Source organism: Megalobrama amblycephala, unplaced genomic scaffold (assembly GCF_018812025.1).
Source record: "Megalobrama amblycephala isolate DHTTF-2021 unplaced genomic scaffold, ASM1881202v1 scaffold414, whole genome shotgun sequence".
Classification (NCBI taxonomy): domain Eukaryota; kingdom Metazoa; phylum Chordata; class Actinopteri; order Cypriniformes; family Xenocyprididae; genus Megalobrama; species Megalobrama amblycephala.
Genome location: NW_025953363.1, coordinates 60,082 through 77,863, shown reverse-complemented (window position 1 = coordinate 77,863; position 17,782 = coordinate 60,082). Strand labels below are relative to the sequence as shown.

General features: G+C 40.5%; 1 protein-coding gene across 3 annotated transcripts in view; it reads left to right on the top strand.

Moving 5' to 3' along the window:
* LOC125261424 (adhesion G-protein coupled receptor G6-like) overlaps positions 1-17,782 on the top strand; it is a 44,097-nt gene that overhangs the window by 3,597 nt on the left and 22,718 nt on the right. For 2 of the 3 annotated variants that reach the window (XM_048179985.1, XM_048179982.1), the window contains exons 3-4: positions 5,264-5,617; positions 15,080-15,433. In XM_048179985.1, the coding sequence (XP_048035942.1) occupies positions 5,264-5,617; positions 15,080-15,433 (708 nt within the window). The remainder of the gene's footprint in view (positions 1-5,263; positions 5,618-15,079; positions 15,434-17,782) is intronic. The other variant, XM_048179983.1, reaches the window with a different exon arrangement.

Genomic DNA, 17,782 nt, shown 5'->3' with positions numbered 1-17,782 from the left:
AAATTAAGTTAAACTAACGTTACAGGAGATCGATTGCTGTAATTAGAGTAGGCTATCGTTAGTTTTGTCCTGCTAATTATTATTTTATACCCATAAAAATAATAAGTAACTGCCAGATAACGATCACCTGCTTTTTCCCGACATGGTTAACATTAGGTGTGTTATCTTAACTAATAACATTTATTAATTAGCTTATAACACCCAGATTTAATGTTACAGAAAAAGGTTCATGACCTGTTGTCATGAATGTGGCTCCCTCGGCTCATCCTCCGGACCACCGGAGGGAACCATCACCCGAGTATTGACTGGTTACCATTCGGACTGCAATACCCATAGGCCCTCATTCCTGGGACTGATGAACCTTGCACCTGCGCCATATCACACACACTATTTAAGACGCTCACTTACACACATACCTCGCGAAGTCTTGATTTGCTGAGGTGATCAATTCCGAGCGTTTATCCTGTGGACTGATTCTTTGTTGTTACCTGGACTGTTTTACACTGTTTGATCTGTTGCCGCCTGCCCTGATTTCTGCCTGGACTTTGTACTTTGTTTGCTTGCCGCCTGCCACGACCATTGCCTGTGACCTGACTCTGATTATTGCTGCCAGCCCTGATCCACTGCCTGTCCCTGACCACGGTATTGTCTTTGCCCTACTGTATTGTTGTATCTTTAATAAAAGCTGCAAATGGATCCGCACTCCTCTGACCCATCATTACACCTGTACTGCATCCAGCCACCAGGGGGTTTCAGCTTCACTTTTCAGGACGTATGAGACACACCCGTTCCGAGCCGATCTGATCCGTTTTGTTACCAGCGGCACAGGCAATAATGTCAGCTGCACGTGTTTGGACTGATTAAAAAAAAAAAGTTTGATTTGGTTTGTCGGTAGTGAGCGCAAATGCAGGTGATAAGCGGTTTTATTAAGCGAGTCATTGAGGCGTTCATTCACGATTCGTTCAAACGGCCGATTCATCAAGAATGAGACAGATGTTTGTGAATGGGTCATTGAATCTTTGACTCAAACAATTTGTTCAAAACACTGAATCATTCAAAACACGATTGAGTGTTGCTGTGAGATGCGCTATGTTGTGTTCTTTGTTTGGATTCATCGGATCTATTTTTGCTGCTAAAATAGACCAAAACAGTCATTATTTTGTCTAAAATGTAAGTGACTTAATATTATTAACTTGTTTGTAAAACTATCATATCAGTGTCACATTTTCAATCGCGAGGTGACGGTAAATTAAGTGATGGTCAATTGTCAGCTCTTTTGGTCGTCAGGTCATGTGATGTATGTTGCTGAACTGTATACAAAGGTTATAAATATAAAAACACCACATTTTGAAATTTAACTGCAGTATGTCAATTTAGTTTATTTGTGTGTGCTGCGCTCATAGACTTTAGAAAACGGCGCTCATTTGTTTGATTTCTCCTCGAGAAGCTGCACAAGCCTCAAAAGTTTAAGGTCCTTGCACCCTGACTGAGTCCGAAACTGTCGTATCCGTTTTTTCATATTCGTCATTTTTGTGGCTCTCAATTGTCAAAAACACCCCTCAAAATATTTGCTACGGATACAAAAAATGCAGAAAATCGAACTATCCGTATTCATTTTTATGACGGACGGACGTTTCAGAGGCTGCAAACGTATAAAACGTGAGGTCGTATTTAGTTTTATATATGTGTATATATATATATATATATATATATATATATATATATATATATATATATATATATATATATGTATATATATATATATATATATATATGTATGTATAGAAGTTTAGTTTTTTAGTTTTTGTGAAATGCTCACATGCTCTGGGGCCCCAACTGCAATGAACCAGCTTTGGGGGGGCCCAGCTTGCAAAAGGTTGAGAACCCCTGGCCTAGAGCTTGTATTGCGCATAATTTTAGTCATTCCCGCAGGTTTCGCGCTCACACCAAAAGTGCGCGCGCCACTGATCTAAAGCCACGGCGCATGCATTTAACGATTGTAAGGCCGATTATGAATGTAAATTGATACTTATGACTAATCGCGCTCAAACGCGTCCAGTCAGAGCCAGTTGCATTCAGTCTGCGATTACAGTCGGTGTTCAAATTCCATGTCTAAGTATTTAAATCTGCTTCAGTCTCAGGAAACAATCGCTGTGTGTTGAGCACAGATAGTCGTTAAATGTGTGCCCGGCTCTTAAGCGAACAAGACAAGCTCAGTCTCAAACAGAGACAGAAGTCAAACAAGAGTAACAAGTACCAAAATAAGTGGCTTACTGCACTTAAACTGTCAGATACATACAAAAGTATGTAAAAACCAGCGGCACAGGCAATCTTGGCGAGTATTCAGATAAACAGTCGGTTTTGAAGTTAAATAGCTAAGAAAGTGAACCCATGTTGGTCCATTGAAAACCGTTCATAAACTCTTAAAGGGACAGCAGTCCAATATTCCTGCTGCTGTCTGTCATGTTAATCAAACAACAAAAGACAAAGAAAATCATTTTCTGCTCTTGCCTGAATACGTTTTATAACTTTAATGGTAAGAATTGATCTGTATTAGTGTTTACAATAAAGACTACAGAAATTAAGGTAACCAATTTAAAATAACACTGAATGTGTTATTGTACATTTCATTACTTTAATTACTGTAGTATTTTCTACAGTAAACCCAGTTAACCTGAAAAACTTAGTTTCATAGCTTTCTTTATTCTATTGCATTTATATGAGATTTGTATATGAGAAAATCGGAATTGGCAAAAATCGGTATCGGCAGATCACACTAACAAAAAATCGGAAATCGGAATCGGCCAAGAAAATTGCAATCGGTGCATCTCTAAATATAATGTCACAATCAGTTTAGTGTTGAATAAAGATCCTCCATATAATCCTAAGTCTATAAATAAATCAGTGGTCTCTCAGTGTGCATTGGATGGTTAAACTGTGTAAACTGTGGGCCAGCCATTACATACATTTGTCGTTGTTTTTGTGAAGCTGACATAATCTGTTACGACACTTTCCCCTGAGATGGAGTTATTATTCAGACGTGTTATTAATGATTTAAGCACCAAAGAAAACATGGATTTGCTCTTAACTGGCAGCTCAAATCCTTAATCGGTCTGCTGTTGCTGAATTTAAGTTCCTTGTGAGCTGCAAATGAAAAGCATGTGTCGTTTTAATATTAGTCGCATACCGCAGCTCGCCTGATTTGTTATACTGGTCCAAGTAGGAACGTTTACGGTCGTTGGATGCCTGTCAGAAATGGTTTTGAGCAAAGATCAGATTCAATGCTGGGAAATTTCTAAAGCGCTTTAAGAGTTTAAAAAACACAAATGAGAGCTAATACTCTTTCGAAACAATGAAATTCAATTGATTTGAGCCACAGTATAAACAAATCAATTGTAGTTCACTGACAAGCCACGCAATATCGCGTTCATATCGCAGATGAATCACCTTCGATAATGAACGCGATATTGCGTGAACTACGGCTCTGTCTATTAAATGCCGCTCCATTTGAAAGCAGGTGATGGCGATTTAGCGGTAATCAGGGAACCGGCTTTACTGATGAAATGTGCTTGACAATCTCATGCGATATATCGTGCAGCCCTAATTTCGAACATCATTTGAGGATGGTACGCCTCTCGTAGGCATTTTAGGCCTCATTTAAATCACGATTAAATCAAATGTTGCTCAAACATGGAAAATTCTTGATGAAATAACTTGTTGATTAGATCTGATTTGTCTCGTTTTATAAACAGCGGTCACAGACTCTGGACTCCAGACAGGGAATCTTTACTGTCCTAGTTTAAAGCCAACTACTATGGATACTCTTTTTTTTTTTTATGGCCTGTGCTTGGATGATTTTCTTTATGTGAAGAGTTGCACAGTTTCATGAATGAAAATTCAGTTGGTTGTTCTCAACAGTATCATTACTGGAAGGGAAAATTATTTTTTCAGCAGAGAGGAAAAATCTTGTGAAATATTAACTTGGAGAACACATTGTAAACCATTTTAAATTAGATTGTTTGGGTTAACCCTCAGTAATGTTTGTTTACGTACATCAAACTTCTCTTGAGGAAGCCACTGCATCTTGATAAAGCTTAATCGCTCAGCCCTGCTTAATTTGCCAAAAAGTGTTGCGGTTTTTGCTTATGTGCTGTTTGGGACAGCATGAACAGAACCATTGTCTCCGAGTCAAGTCTTTTTTCCAGTGTGAGAAGTCTTTATATCCCCCCCCCCCAAAAAAAGTCGTCATTTACTCACCCTCGTGTTGTTCCAAACCCATAAGACTTTTGTTCATCTTCAAAACATAAATGAAGATATTAATGAAATCTGAGACTTTTCTGTCCCCCACTTTGTCGCTTTAAAAAGTTCATAAAGAGAGAGAACTAATCCATATGAATTGAGCAGTTTAGACCAAATTTTCTGAAGAGACTCAATCACTTTATATTACGAATAGATTGAATTTAGGCTTTTATTCACATATAAACACTGATCGGCGAACATAAACAGAAGCTCAACTGTACTTGCTTGATGTGTGAGAACAAACCTTATTGTTCTTTCAGAAGCTCAAACATGCTGCGTTACACACGAGAATGAACCTCATTGGTTCTCGCACATGTCAAGAAAACCAGCAAGAACTTCTGATTACCATAGCTGACGTGTGAGTTGATGAATGTTTATATGTGAATAAAAGCATAAATTCAGATTGTTCATCATACAAAGTGATTGTGTCTCTTCAGAAAATTTGGACTAAACTGCTCAATTTCTATGAATTACTTTTATGATCACTTTATGAACGTTTTGAAGCGTCAAAGTGGTAGTTGCGTTGACTGTCAATGGAGGGACAGAAACCTCTCGGAATTCATTAAAATATCTTTATTTGTGTTTCCAAGATGAATGAAAGTCTTATGGGCTTGGAACGACATGAGGGTGAGTAAATTGGGTGACAGAATTTCCATTTTTGAGTGAACTAAACCGTTAAAGGATTTGATTGGTGGTGTCATTCATGTGGCTACCAAACGGTTAAATCAAGAATCAATGTTGACTTTATGGGAAAATGGCTTTGGGATTCCAAAAGTAATTCAGCATATCTCGACCAGGCCGGATATCTCTTTCTCTCTCGTTCTGTCCCTGTCGATGCACTAACCCGGCGGCTGTCTAAACGCATCTTCCTGTCATCTGATTTCCCTCCTGTCCTTGGCCTCTGCTAATACCTCTGTCCTTCAGCCATGCAAGGTAACGTGACATGTGACCTGTTTGCTTGCAGTAGCACAGAGTTGCCAGAGTAGCGTCAGCTGCAATGTGGTGCTCACCGACTCCCAGGGCTCTTTTACCTCCCCCTGCTACCCCAATGACTACCCACCCAGTCAGGCCTGCAAGTGGACCATACAGGCTCCGGCCGGCTTTATAGTGCAGATCACCTTCCTAGATTTTGAGCTCGAGGAAGCACACGGCTGCATCTATGACCGCGTCGTCATCAGCACTGGCACGAGTGATGCCAAATTTTGCAGCTCAACATCCAATGGACTAACTCTCAACTCCAGTGGGAATGTGATGGAGGTTTCCTTTAACTCAGACTTTAGTGTCCAAAAGAAAGGCTTCCATATCAGTTACAAGCAAGGTATGTTTATTACATGGCGAGCTCTGCACAGCATGTTTATTTATCTGTTGTTTTATTATAAGATATTTGTTTATAATTAATGATAATTTAAATTATTGATATGTAATAATTTTGTAATAATTTATAATTAAAGTACTCTTATTGTTAATTAATTTGTATTCATTTATGCTTTGTGCACTGTTATGGTGTATGGCATGCTGTTAATTATGTTTTGCTTTGGTTTTGTGGCTTCAAAAAAAAAAAAAAATCCAGATAATCATTCCAGACAAGCGTGACAGCTGGAGCACAATGTTTTAATGTAGTGAATAAACATCAGACTTCATAGACAGCAGCATTATCAAGATTACAATGCTAAACTCTGTTTCATATCACAGCTGCTGCAGCATATTGCTTTGCCTTTCACTCTATCAGTATCATCTCAGTGTGTTCTTATGATCACAGTCACAAACATTTAATCATATTAAATGATTTTTAATCAGCACTTCTCGCATTCTCTAAGTCTGAGTTATGTGATATTTCTATTCCTTATGTTCTATTTTTATTATTCTTTTTTATGTAAAGCACTTTGAATTACCACTGTGTATGAAATGTGCTATACAAATAAAATTGCCTTGCCTTGCCTTGAGTTTTCAGCCTTCAAAATCATTTTCTTAATCAAACTTTTTGTATTGTTTTCCAGGGGGGGAAAAAGAGATTCATTTATTCATTTGATTGTGTAAGATGATAAGGCTTGTTTTCAGATAATATTTATTTGATGATGCAGTGTGCAGTCGAAACAGTAATATTGTGAAATATTATTGCAATTTAAAATAACTCTTTTCTATTTTAATATTTCTTAAAATATAGTGATAGAAAGTTCCAAAAGAACAAGTTTTTTGAGATTTTTTGTTCACTTTTGTTTAATTTAATGCATGCTTGCTTAATAATAGTAAGAATTTATTTTAGGTATAACGTAAAAAAATATATATTTTAAAGGTTAGTTCACCCAAAAAAAATGAAAATTCTGTCATTTATTACTCACCCTCATGTCGTTCCACACCTGTAAGACCTTTGTTAATCTTCGGAACACAAATTAAGATATTTTTGATAAAATCCGATGGCTCAGTGAGGCCTGTATTGCCAGCAAGATGATAAACACTTTCAGATGCCCAGAAAGCTACTAAAAACATATTTAAAACAGTTCATGTGAGTACAGTGGTTCAACCTTAAGCGTCAAGAATACATTTTGTGCACCAAAAAAAAACTATATAATGACTTTTCAACAATATTTAGTGATGGGCAATTTCAAAACACTGCTTTGAAGCTTTACAAATCTTTTGTTTCGAATCAGTGGTTCGAATGAAATTTCGAAACACTTATGACGTAACAAAGCCTCGTTTATTGAAATCACGTGACTTTGGCACTCCGAACCACTGATTCGAAACAAAAGATTCGTAAAGCTTCGAAGCTTCATGAAGCAGTGTTTTGAAATAGCCCATCACTAGATATTGTTGAAAAGTCGTTATTTTGATTGTTTGTTTTTTGGCACACAAAGTATTCTCGTCACTTTATAATATTAAGACTGCACAGATGTAATCACATGAACTGTTTTAAATATGTTTTTAGTAGCTTTTTGGGCATCTGAAATTGTTAATTATCTTGCTGGCAATAGAGGCCTCACTGAGCCATCGGATTTCATCAAAAATGTCTTCATTTGTGTTATAAAAAAATGTTCGCATAATGTTATTATAATGTTCCCAGAACATTTGTTTTTGGTTCCCAGAACGTTATTCTAATATTAATCTAAAGTTCCCAGAACATTAGTTTTTGATTTGGATGCTGGTTTATGATACATTAATAATCAGGAGGTATTGGTTTGTCCACCAGTACCATTTTCTCGTAAATATTTGAGATAAACTAAGTAATAATCTTATAAAACTTCAAAACAATATCAATATAAAAATGTAAAGCTGCAGTCTGTAAGTTTTGCCTCTTTGTCACCATCTCTGTTTAAAACTTGCAATTGCAGTTATTTGCAGAGTTATCATCTTTACTGTACGTGGGTTGTGCATCGGCACAGCTCCTCAGCATGGATTAATCCAATGTTTTGAGGTGTATGTGTGTGCTGTCAGTCAATGCACCAGTGTGGATATTCACTGTACTTCGGAATTACAGATACTACGTCTTAGAAATTTAAAAAAAGTTAATCTAAAGAAATTGTTCTTAACCTCAATAAGCCATTTAATGTGCCTTAGAACTCATTCTCTTTGAAATACACATCTTTTGTAAGTACTGTGTAATCCCACATATCTGTAATCAGATGCACATTTAAAACTGGAATATAATCTAATTTCAGTCACTCCGCAATCTGAAGTCTTTCGCCTTTTACTGGTGATTCACTTGTTGTCAATGATGATTGTCGTTTTGAACTTTCTTGATTACAAGCCATCAAAATTACAAGTTTAATTATTCCAGCTGCTGTAAGAGGCTACAAATGATCTGCCACCTGCAGCATCCCCACATGCAATATAGCCTCCGGAACGTTATTTTAATGTTAATCTATCATTCTCAGAACATTAGTTTTTGGTTTATATAATAATATAATAATATGTTTAATTTATATAGCGCCTTTCCCAAGCTCAAGGACGCTTTACAGAGACAGTCGATTTACAAGAATAAAACAATCATGTTACAATCAAGTAGACAGTAGACATTTGTCCAGTCCTAGGATAGTAATGAATGCAGTTGCATATCATTGTACGATTTCATACATAAACAGAGATACATGACATAGTAAAAGTAACAACAGAAAAGGATAGTGGCAATGGATGAAAAAACAAAGAAGAGTAAATGCAACATAAAAACACAGACAAAAAAAAGTTTTTGGTTTGTATAACATTATTCTAACGTTCGCATAAAGTTATGCGAAATTGTGACGACTCGTTACTCACAGTAGGATCCATTTGCAGGCTTTATTGTAAAACGTAGTCAAACAGGCAGTGGTCAGAACCGGCAGATACAGTGACAGAGGGCAGACAAAGTCGGATCGTAGAGGATCGTAAACGGGTAAACTAACTGGGTCACAACAGGTAGGCAAAAACAGGAAATAATGCTCAGAATTGCGCCGTAGTAAACAAGACCTCACAACGAGGAGTGATGCAGGAACAGTTTATATAGACCTGGCCAATGAGCTGCAGCGTGGTCAGTACCAGGTACGGGGCTGATGGAAAATGTAGTGAAAGTGCGAGTGTCAATATTCGGGTGAGGGCGCCCTCTGCTGGCCAGAGGAGGGGATCACGGAGTTCGTCCCTGTGACAGAGCCCCCTCCCTGCGAGCGACTCCTGGCGCGAAGAGGCACACGACGCCAGGGTCTCCCATGCGGTCAAGGGGCCGGTCTTTCCGGATGGGTTCGGTGGAACTCCTCCACGAGATTGGGGTCGAGTATGTCGTCGGCGGCAACCCAGGAACGTTCCTCCGGGCCGTACCCCTCCCAGTCGCCAGATACTGGAGAACTCTTCCCCGGTGCCTGGAGTCCAGCAGTTCTTGGACTCGATAAGCCTCCTCGCCTTCCACCTTGATGGGTAGGGACCCTGATCACCAGACACCTCCTCCCCCACCTCGCCGGGACCAGCAGCTGGCTTGAGCAGGGACACATGGAATGTGGGAGAAATGCGATAATGGTTAGGCAGAGCAAGGCGAAAAGAAACAGGTGTAATTTGACGGATTATTTGAAATGGACCCACGTACCTGGGACTGAGTTTCTTGCAGGGAAGAGACATAGATCTCCGGTAGATAGCCAGACCCATTGACCGGGGTGATATTCAGGGCCGGGACGGCGATGACGGTCAGCCTGTTCCCTCTGTCGGCGAATGGCATGCTGGAGGTGACTGTGAGCCTGGTTCCATGTGGCTTCGCTCCTGTGCAGCCAATCATTGACTGCGGGAACATCTGTGGGTTCTCCTGACCATGGAAACAAAGGGGGTTGGAATCCAAGAACGCACTGGAAGGGAGTCATTTCTGTAGCGGCCTTTTGAATGGAACTCTGGGCGTATTCTGCCCAAATCAGATAACGGTCCCAGTCATTCTGATGTTGATTACAATATGAGTGGAGGAAGCGAATAAGTTCTTGATTCAATCTCTCAATCTGACCGTTGGACTGGGGGTGGTATCCAGATGTCAGGCTTACATTGATGTCAAGTGACCTGAAGAATGCCGACCAGAGGCGTGAGGTGAACTGAGGACCTCTGTCGGAAACAATGTCTTCTGGCAAGCCGTAGAACCGAAATACCCAATTGCATAGATGTTCGGCTGTCTAGGAAGCTTGGGTAGCGGTATCAGACTGCAGGCCTTGGAGAATCTGTCAATGACCGTAAGGATGGTTGTGTGACCGTTGGATACTGGCAGGTCTGTGACAAAGTCAATAGCGATATGTGACCAGGGACAGTGTGGAAGGGGTAAAGGTTGATGCAGACCAGCAGGCGGTAGTCGTGATGGTTTCTGCGTGTTGCAGATCTGGCATTGATGTACAAACATGGTGGCATCTGTGCACAGCGTAGGCCACCAGAATCGGTTCTGCAGGAGATGGATGGTAGTCGTAATACCAGGATGACCGGAGGAGGGCAGACAATGAACCTGATCCAATACCCGCTTCCGAAGGGTTTCAGGAACAAAGACTTTATCGGGAAGACAGTCAACTGGAATTTACGTCTGAGCATTAGCTTGTTCGATCTCTGTCATGATGTCCCACTGTATAGGTGCCACAATGATTCGGGTAGGCAGAATTGTTTCAGGAGGATGAGGGGTGTGATCATGTTCATGCTGTCTGGAGAGAGCATCTGCTTTGGTGTTCTTGGATCCAGGACGATATGTGACCACAAAGTTGTACCGGGTAAAGAAAAGTGACCAGCGTGCCTGCCTGGAGTTAAATCTCTTGGCTGTTCTCAGATATTCTAAGTTCTTGTGGTCAGTGAGAACGGTAAACGGGTGTGTGGATCCCTCCAACCAGTGACGCCACTCTTCAAAGGCGGCCTTCATGGCCAGAAGCTCTCTGTCCCCCACGTCATAGTTCCGTTCTGCTGTAGTTAGTTTCCTGGAGTGAAAGGCACAGGGATAGAGTTTAGGTGGAGTACCCTGTTTCTGTGACAGAATGGCACCCAGGCCAGAACTGGAGGCATCAACCTCTACCACGAAAGGGAGATCAGGGTCGGGGTGGTGCAGAATGGGCGCTGAGACAAAGCGTTGCTTGAGGTCCTTGAATGACTGAATGGCACGATCAGACCATACAAGACGCTTGATTCCCTTCTTGACCATAGACGTGAGTGGGCTGGCTACTGAGCTGAAATTTCTGATGAACCGTCTATAAAAATTGGCGAACCCCAGGAAACGTTGTAGCTCCTTTAGTGTGGTGGGTTGCGGCCAATTGAGAACGGCACTGACCTTGTGCTCATCCATTGCGATGCCTTCTGGACTGATGACGTACCCCAAGAATGCGGTGGAGGTTCTGTGGAACTCACATTTCTCCGCCTTGGCATACAGTTGGTGCTGAATTAGTCGCTTGAGTACTGCTCTGGCATGATGAATATGTTCGCTAAGGGTGTCAGAATAGATTAAGATGTCATCGATGTAAACTATGACCATCTTGTTGAGCATGTCTCTGAATACGTCGTTAATAAATGACTGAAACACGGACGGACTGTTGACCAGGCCAAATGGCATAAGCAAGTACTCGTAGTGACCAGTGGCTGTGGAGAAAGCCGTCTTCCATTCATCCCCCTCACGAATCCGAATTAAGTTGTATGCGCTGCGTAGATCCAGCTTGGTGTAGTATCTAGCCGAACGAAGCTGTTCCAGTGCTGTAGGGACCAGGGGTAATGGGTATCGAAATTTGACTGTCACCTCGTTGAGCCCACGATAGTCAATGCATGGTCGAAGTCCCCCATCCTTCTTGGGAACGAAGAAGAATCCTGCAGACGCAGGAGATGTAGAAGGTCGTATAAAGCCCTTAGCTAGTTCCTCTTCAACGTATTTAGTCATAGCTTCGGATTCAGGCTGTGAGAGGGGAAATACGCATCCCCTGGGAGGTGTTGCACCAGGTATGAGATCAATGGCACAGTTGTAGTCACGGTGTGGCGGCAGCTTTGAGGCTTTAACTTTACTAAAGGCCACTGATAAGTCTTTATATTCCTCAGGAAGGTTAAAATCAGTAGTTTCTTCTTCAGTGACATTGACAGATCGAACGGACAGAGAAGACATGAGTGAGTGGCATTCTGGGTAGCATGATTTGTTACACTGTGTGATCTGTCCCTCCTTCCATGAGACATGGGGGTTGTGTCTCCGAAGCCAGAGTAGACCGAGAATGACCGGAGTGTTGGATGTGGGGAGTATGTAGAATTGAATCCTCTCAGCGTGAAAGAGACCAGTCTGCATCAGTAGTTCCTGTGTAATGGACAATATAAGTCCAGACCCCAGCGGTCTTCCATCTATCGCCTCCACTGTTAGGGAAGATGAACACTGAATTAGGGCTATGTGATTACTGAGGGCAAAATTTCCAGCAGCCCCCGAATCCAAAAGGGCCGTCGTGGATATTTGATTACCATTGGCAGTTATGGAGATTGGCACAGTGACACACAGTTCAGGATTTAATGCATCAACCAGGAAACTCACCGGTTTCTGATGCTCAGGAGGCATGAATTCCTTAGGTGACCGGACTGACCGCAGTACAGAGAAAGTCGGCGGTCTCTCTCCTCGGCAGATAGACGATATGAGTTCATTTGCATAGGCTCGCCCTCCTCCACGACCGTGGATGCCGGGACTCGAACGGCGTTACGAGTGCTTGGTTTTCTGGCTCTGATGAGGTTTGTCAATGTGGATACTGAAGTTCAATGAATTGATCCAAGTCTCTCCCCTCATCGCAACAGGCCAACTTGGCTTGTAAATCATGGTTCAGTCCCTTCCTAAACAATACTTTGAGCGTATCATTCACCCACGTCGTCTGCACAGTGAGAGTCCGAAAAGCGAGCGCATATTCAGCCGCCGTTTTCCTTCCCTGAGAAAGTAACAAAATAAGCGCTCACCCGCGCTCCTGCCCTTGTTGGAATGATCGAATACCTCCCGGAATCGCTGCAGAAAACTCTGAAAGGACGGGAAAGCTGAGCCGTCCTCTCTCCAAACCGCCGTAAACCACTCTAACGCCTTGCGAGTGAGCAACGAACAAACAAAGGCAATTTTCCCCGCCTCAGTTGAGTGCAGATTGGGTTGTTGTCCCACAAACAGCGAGCACTGAAGCAGGAAACCCTTACATCTAGCTGGGTCTCCATCAAACTTTTCTGGGAAAGCCAGACGAGGGCTCACCTGAGACGGCATCTCCGACGCGGGTGTAATGGCAGCGGTGGCGGCTGTTGTTGTTGTGGTCGACGCCATCTTGTGAATGTCCTCTTTAGCGGCAGCCATTACGTGATTCAGCATGGTGACGCGTTCCTGCGCGACACCCACAGTAAAGGGAGATCCTTCAGTTGTAAAGCCAGCTCTATATATTGTTCTAAAGTCCCATTAAGATCATGTAGTGGCATGACAGCACTGAGCGGGTCAGATAGTCCACCGCAAAAGAATATCATTAGACATTCCTCATTAAAACAAGTTAACGGTGCCAGTTCAATAAAGTTCATGACATAATCCTCAATGGATCTGTCTCCTTGACGGCAGACCTATTAACTGGGCAGAAGGATTCAGATGGGACAGAAAGCCGCTGGATCAAGTTCAGGCGAGGTCTTTCTGTGACGACTCGTTACTCACAGTAGGATCCATTTGCAGGCTTTATTGTAAAACGTAGTCAAACAGGCAGTGGTCAGAACCGGCAGATACATTGACAGAGGGCAGACAAAGTCATGGTCGTAGAACAAGCAGGAGATCAGAACAGGCGGAGAACAATCACAGGTCAAAACACAAAGCAAATAGTCCAGTAGGCAGGTAGCAGATGATCGTAAACGGGTAAACTAACTGGGTCACAACAGGTAGGCAAAAACAGGAAATAACGCTCAGAATTGCACCGTAGTAAATAAGACCTCGCAACGAGGAGTGACGCAGGAACAGTTTATATAGACCTGACCAATGAGCTGCGCTGGGTGGCGTGATCAGTACCAGGTACGGGGCTGATGGGAAATGTAGTGAAAGTGCGAGTGTCAATATTCGGGTGAGGGCGCCCTCTGCTGGCCAGAGGAGGGGATCACGGAGTTCGTTCCTGTGACAATAATGTTCCCAGAACATACGTTTTTGGTTCCCAGAACGTTATTCTAATATTAATCTAAAGTTCCCAGAACATTAGTTTTTGGTTTATATAATTTATTCTAACGTTCTCATAACGTTATTATAAAATTTCCAGAACACTAATTTTTGTTTCCCAGAACGTTTTTTTTTTTTTTTTTATGGTTTATTTTTTGTTAGCCAGGAAAGTTTTCTTAACACTCCCAGAATGTTAGTTCTGGAAACGTTATAATTACATTATGAAAACATTAGAATAACATACAAATGAAAAACTAACGATCTGGGAACGTTAGATTAACTTTAGAATAATGTTCTGGGAATCAAAAACTAACGTTCTAGGAACATTAAGAAAACTTTTCTTGGCTAAACAAAAACAAACAAATAAAAAATTATGTTCTGGGAACCAAAAACTAACATTGCCTTATGAGAATGTTAAAATAATGTTATCCAAACATTAGTATTTGGTTCCCAGAACGTTATTGTAACATTATTGTAACGTTAATCTAATGTTCCCAGAACATTAGTTTTTGGTTTGTATAACGTTATTCTAACATTGTCATAACAAAAAGTTTTCTTAACGTAATTAGAACATTAGTTTTTGGTTTGTAAAATGTTATTTTAACATTCCCATAACTTTACTATTAATAAAAGCATACATTCAGATTGTTCATCATACAAAGTGATTGTGTCTCTTCAGAAAATTTGGACTAAACTGCTCAATTTCTATGAATTACTTTTATGATCACTTTATGAACGTTTTGAAGCGTCAAAGTGGTAGTTGCGTTGACTGTCAATGGAGGGACAGAAACCTCTCGGAATTCATTAAAATATCTTTATTTGTGTTTCCAAGATGAATGAAAGTCTTATGGGCTTGGAACGACATGAGGGTGAGTAAATTGGGTGACAGAATTTCCATTTTTGAGTGAACTAAACCGTTAAAGGATTTGATTGGTGGTGTCATTCATGTGGCTACCAAACGGTTAAATCAAGAATCAATGTTGACTTTATGGGAAAATGGCTTTGGGATTCCAAAAGTAATTCAGCATATCTCGACCAGGCCGGATATCTCTTTCTCTCTCGTTCTGTCCCTGTCGATGCACTAACCCGGCGGCTGTCTAAACGCATCTTCCTGTCATCTGATTTCCCTCCTGTCCTTGGCCTCTGCTAATACCTCTGTCCTTCGGCCATGCAAGGTAAAGTGACATGTGACCTGTTTGCTTGCAGTAGCACAGAGTTGCCAGAGTAGCGTCAGCTGCAATGTGGTGCTCACCGACTCCCAGGGCTCTTTTACCTCCCCCTGCTACCCCAATGACTACCCACCCAGTCAGGCCTGCAAGTGGACCATACAGGCTCCGGCCGGCTTTATAGTGCAGATCACCTTCCTAGATTTTGAGCTCGAGGAAGCACACGGCTGCATCTATGACCGCGTTGTCATCAGCACTGGCGCGAGTGATGCCAAAATTTGCAGCTCAACACCCAATGGACTAACTCTCAACTCCAGTGGGAATGTGATGGAGGTTTCCTTTAACTCAGACTTTAGTGTCCAAAAGAAAGGCTTCCATATCAGTTACAAGCAAGGTATGTTTATTACATGGCGAGCTCTGCACAGCATGTTTATTTATCTATTGTTTTATTATAAGATATTTGTTTATAATTAATGATAATTTAAATTATTGATATGTAATATATTTGTAATAATTTATAATTAAAGTACTCTTATTGTTAATTAATTTGTATTAATTTATGCTTTGTGCACTGTTATGGTTTATGGCATGCTGTTAATTATGTTTTGCTTTGATTTTGTGGCTTCAAAAAAAAAAAAAAATCCAGATAATCATTCCAGACAAGCGTGACAGCTGGAGCACAATGTTTTAATGTAGTGAATAAACATCAGACTTCATAGACAGCAGCATTATCAAGATTACAATGCTAAACTCTGTTTCATATCACAGCTGCTGCAGCATATTGCTTTGCCTTTCACTCTATCAGTATCATCTCAGTTATGATCACAGTTACAAACATTTAATCATATTAAATGATTTTTAATCAGCACTTCTTGCATTCTCTAAGTCTGAGTTTTCAGCCTTCAAAATCATTTTCTTAATCAAACTTTTTTGTATTGTTTTCCAGGGGGAAAAAAGAGATTCATTTATTCATTTGATTGTGTAAGATGATAAGGCTTGTTTTCAGATAATATTTATTTGATGATGCAGTGTGCAGTAGAAACAGTGATATTGTGAAATATTATTGCAATTTAAAATAACTCTTTTCTATTTTAATATTTCTTAAAATATAGTGATAGAAAGTTCCAAAAGAACAAGTTATTTAAGAATTTTTGTTCACTTTTGTTTAATTTAATGCATGCTTGCTTAATAATAGTAAGAATTTCTTTGAGGTATAAAGTAAAAAAATATATATTTTAAAGGGTTAGTTCACCCAAAAAAATGAAAATTCTGTCATTTATTACTCACCCTCATGTCGTTCCACACCTGTAAGACCTTTGTTAATCTTCGGAACACAAATTAAGATATTTTTGAAAAATCCGATGGCTCAGTGAGGCCTGTATTGCCAGCAAGATGATAAACACTTTCAGATGCCCAGAAAGCTACTAAAAACATATTTAAAACAGTTCATGTGAGTACAGTGGTTCAACCTTAAGCGTCAAGAATACATTTTGTGCACCAAAAAAAACTATAAAATGACTTTTCAACAATATTTAGTGATGGGCAATTTCAAAACACTGCTTTGAAGCTTTACAAATCTTTTGTTTCGAATCAGTGGTTCGATTGAAATTTCGAAACACTTATGACGTAACGAAGCCTCGTTTATTGAAATCACGTGACTTTGGCACTCCGAACCACTGATTCGAAACAAAAGATTCGTAAAACTTCGAAGCTTCATGAAGCAGTGTTTTGAAATCGTCCATCACTAGATATTGTTGAAAAGTCGTTATTTTGTTTGTTTGTTTTTTGGCACACAAAGTATTCTCGTCGCTTTATAATATTAAGACTGCAAGGATGTAATTGTAACGAATGCAGACTCATGGTAAGATCCATTTGCAGCTTTTATTAAAGTGAGAGTGGTCGTACAGGCAGGGTCAATCAGGAGCGAACAGGAACAGCAAGGAACAGGCAGAATCGTGGTCAAGGAACAGGCAATGATCAGGACAGGCAGATATCACTCACAGGTCGGTATACAAGCAAGAGGTCGAGGCAGGCGGCAGACAGGGATAAACAGGGTAACAGTCCAAACAGTAACAGGCAGAACAGACAGGGAATAAACGCTCAGAAATGACACACAAGGTAATCAAGACTTCGCGGTGAGGTGGTGTATGTGACAGTCCTTTATAGTCCTGTAAATGAGCTGCAGCTGGGTGTGGTGATTAGTGTGGTGTGCAAGGGTGGATGTGGCAGATGATGATTGGTGTGATGTGAACATGTGACTGACGGAGGATTGTGGGAAGTGTGGTCCGGGAACTGACAGGAGCAGACGGTGATCATGACAGTAATCACATGAACTGTTTTAAATATGTTTTTAGTAGCTTTTTGGGCATCTGAAATTGTTAATTATCTTGCTGGCAATAGAGGCCTCACTGAGCCATCGGATTTCATCAAAAATGTCTTCATTTGTGTTATAAAAAAATGTTCGCATAATGTTATTATAATGTTCCCAGAACATTTGTTTTTGGTTCCCAGAACGTTATTCTAATATTAATCTAAAGTTCCCAGAACATTAGTTTTTGATTTGGATGCTGGTTTATGATACATTAATAATCAGGAGGTATTGGTTTGTCCACCAGTACCATTTTCTCGTAAATATTTGAGATAAACTAAGTAATAATCTTATAAAACTTCAAAACAATATCAATATAAAAATGTAAAGCTGCAGTCTGTAAGTTTTGCCTCTTTGTCACCATCTCTGTTTAAA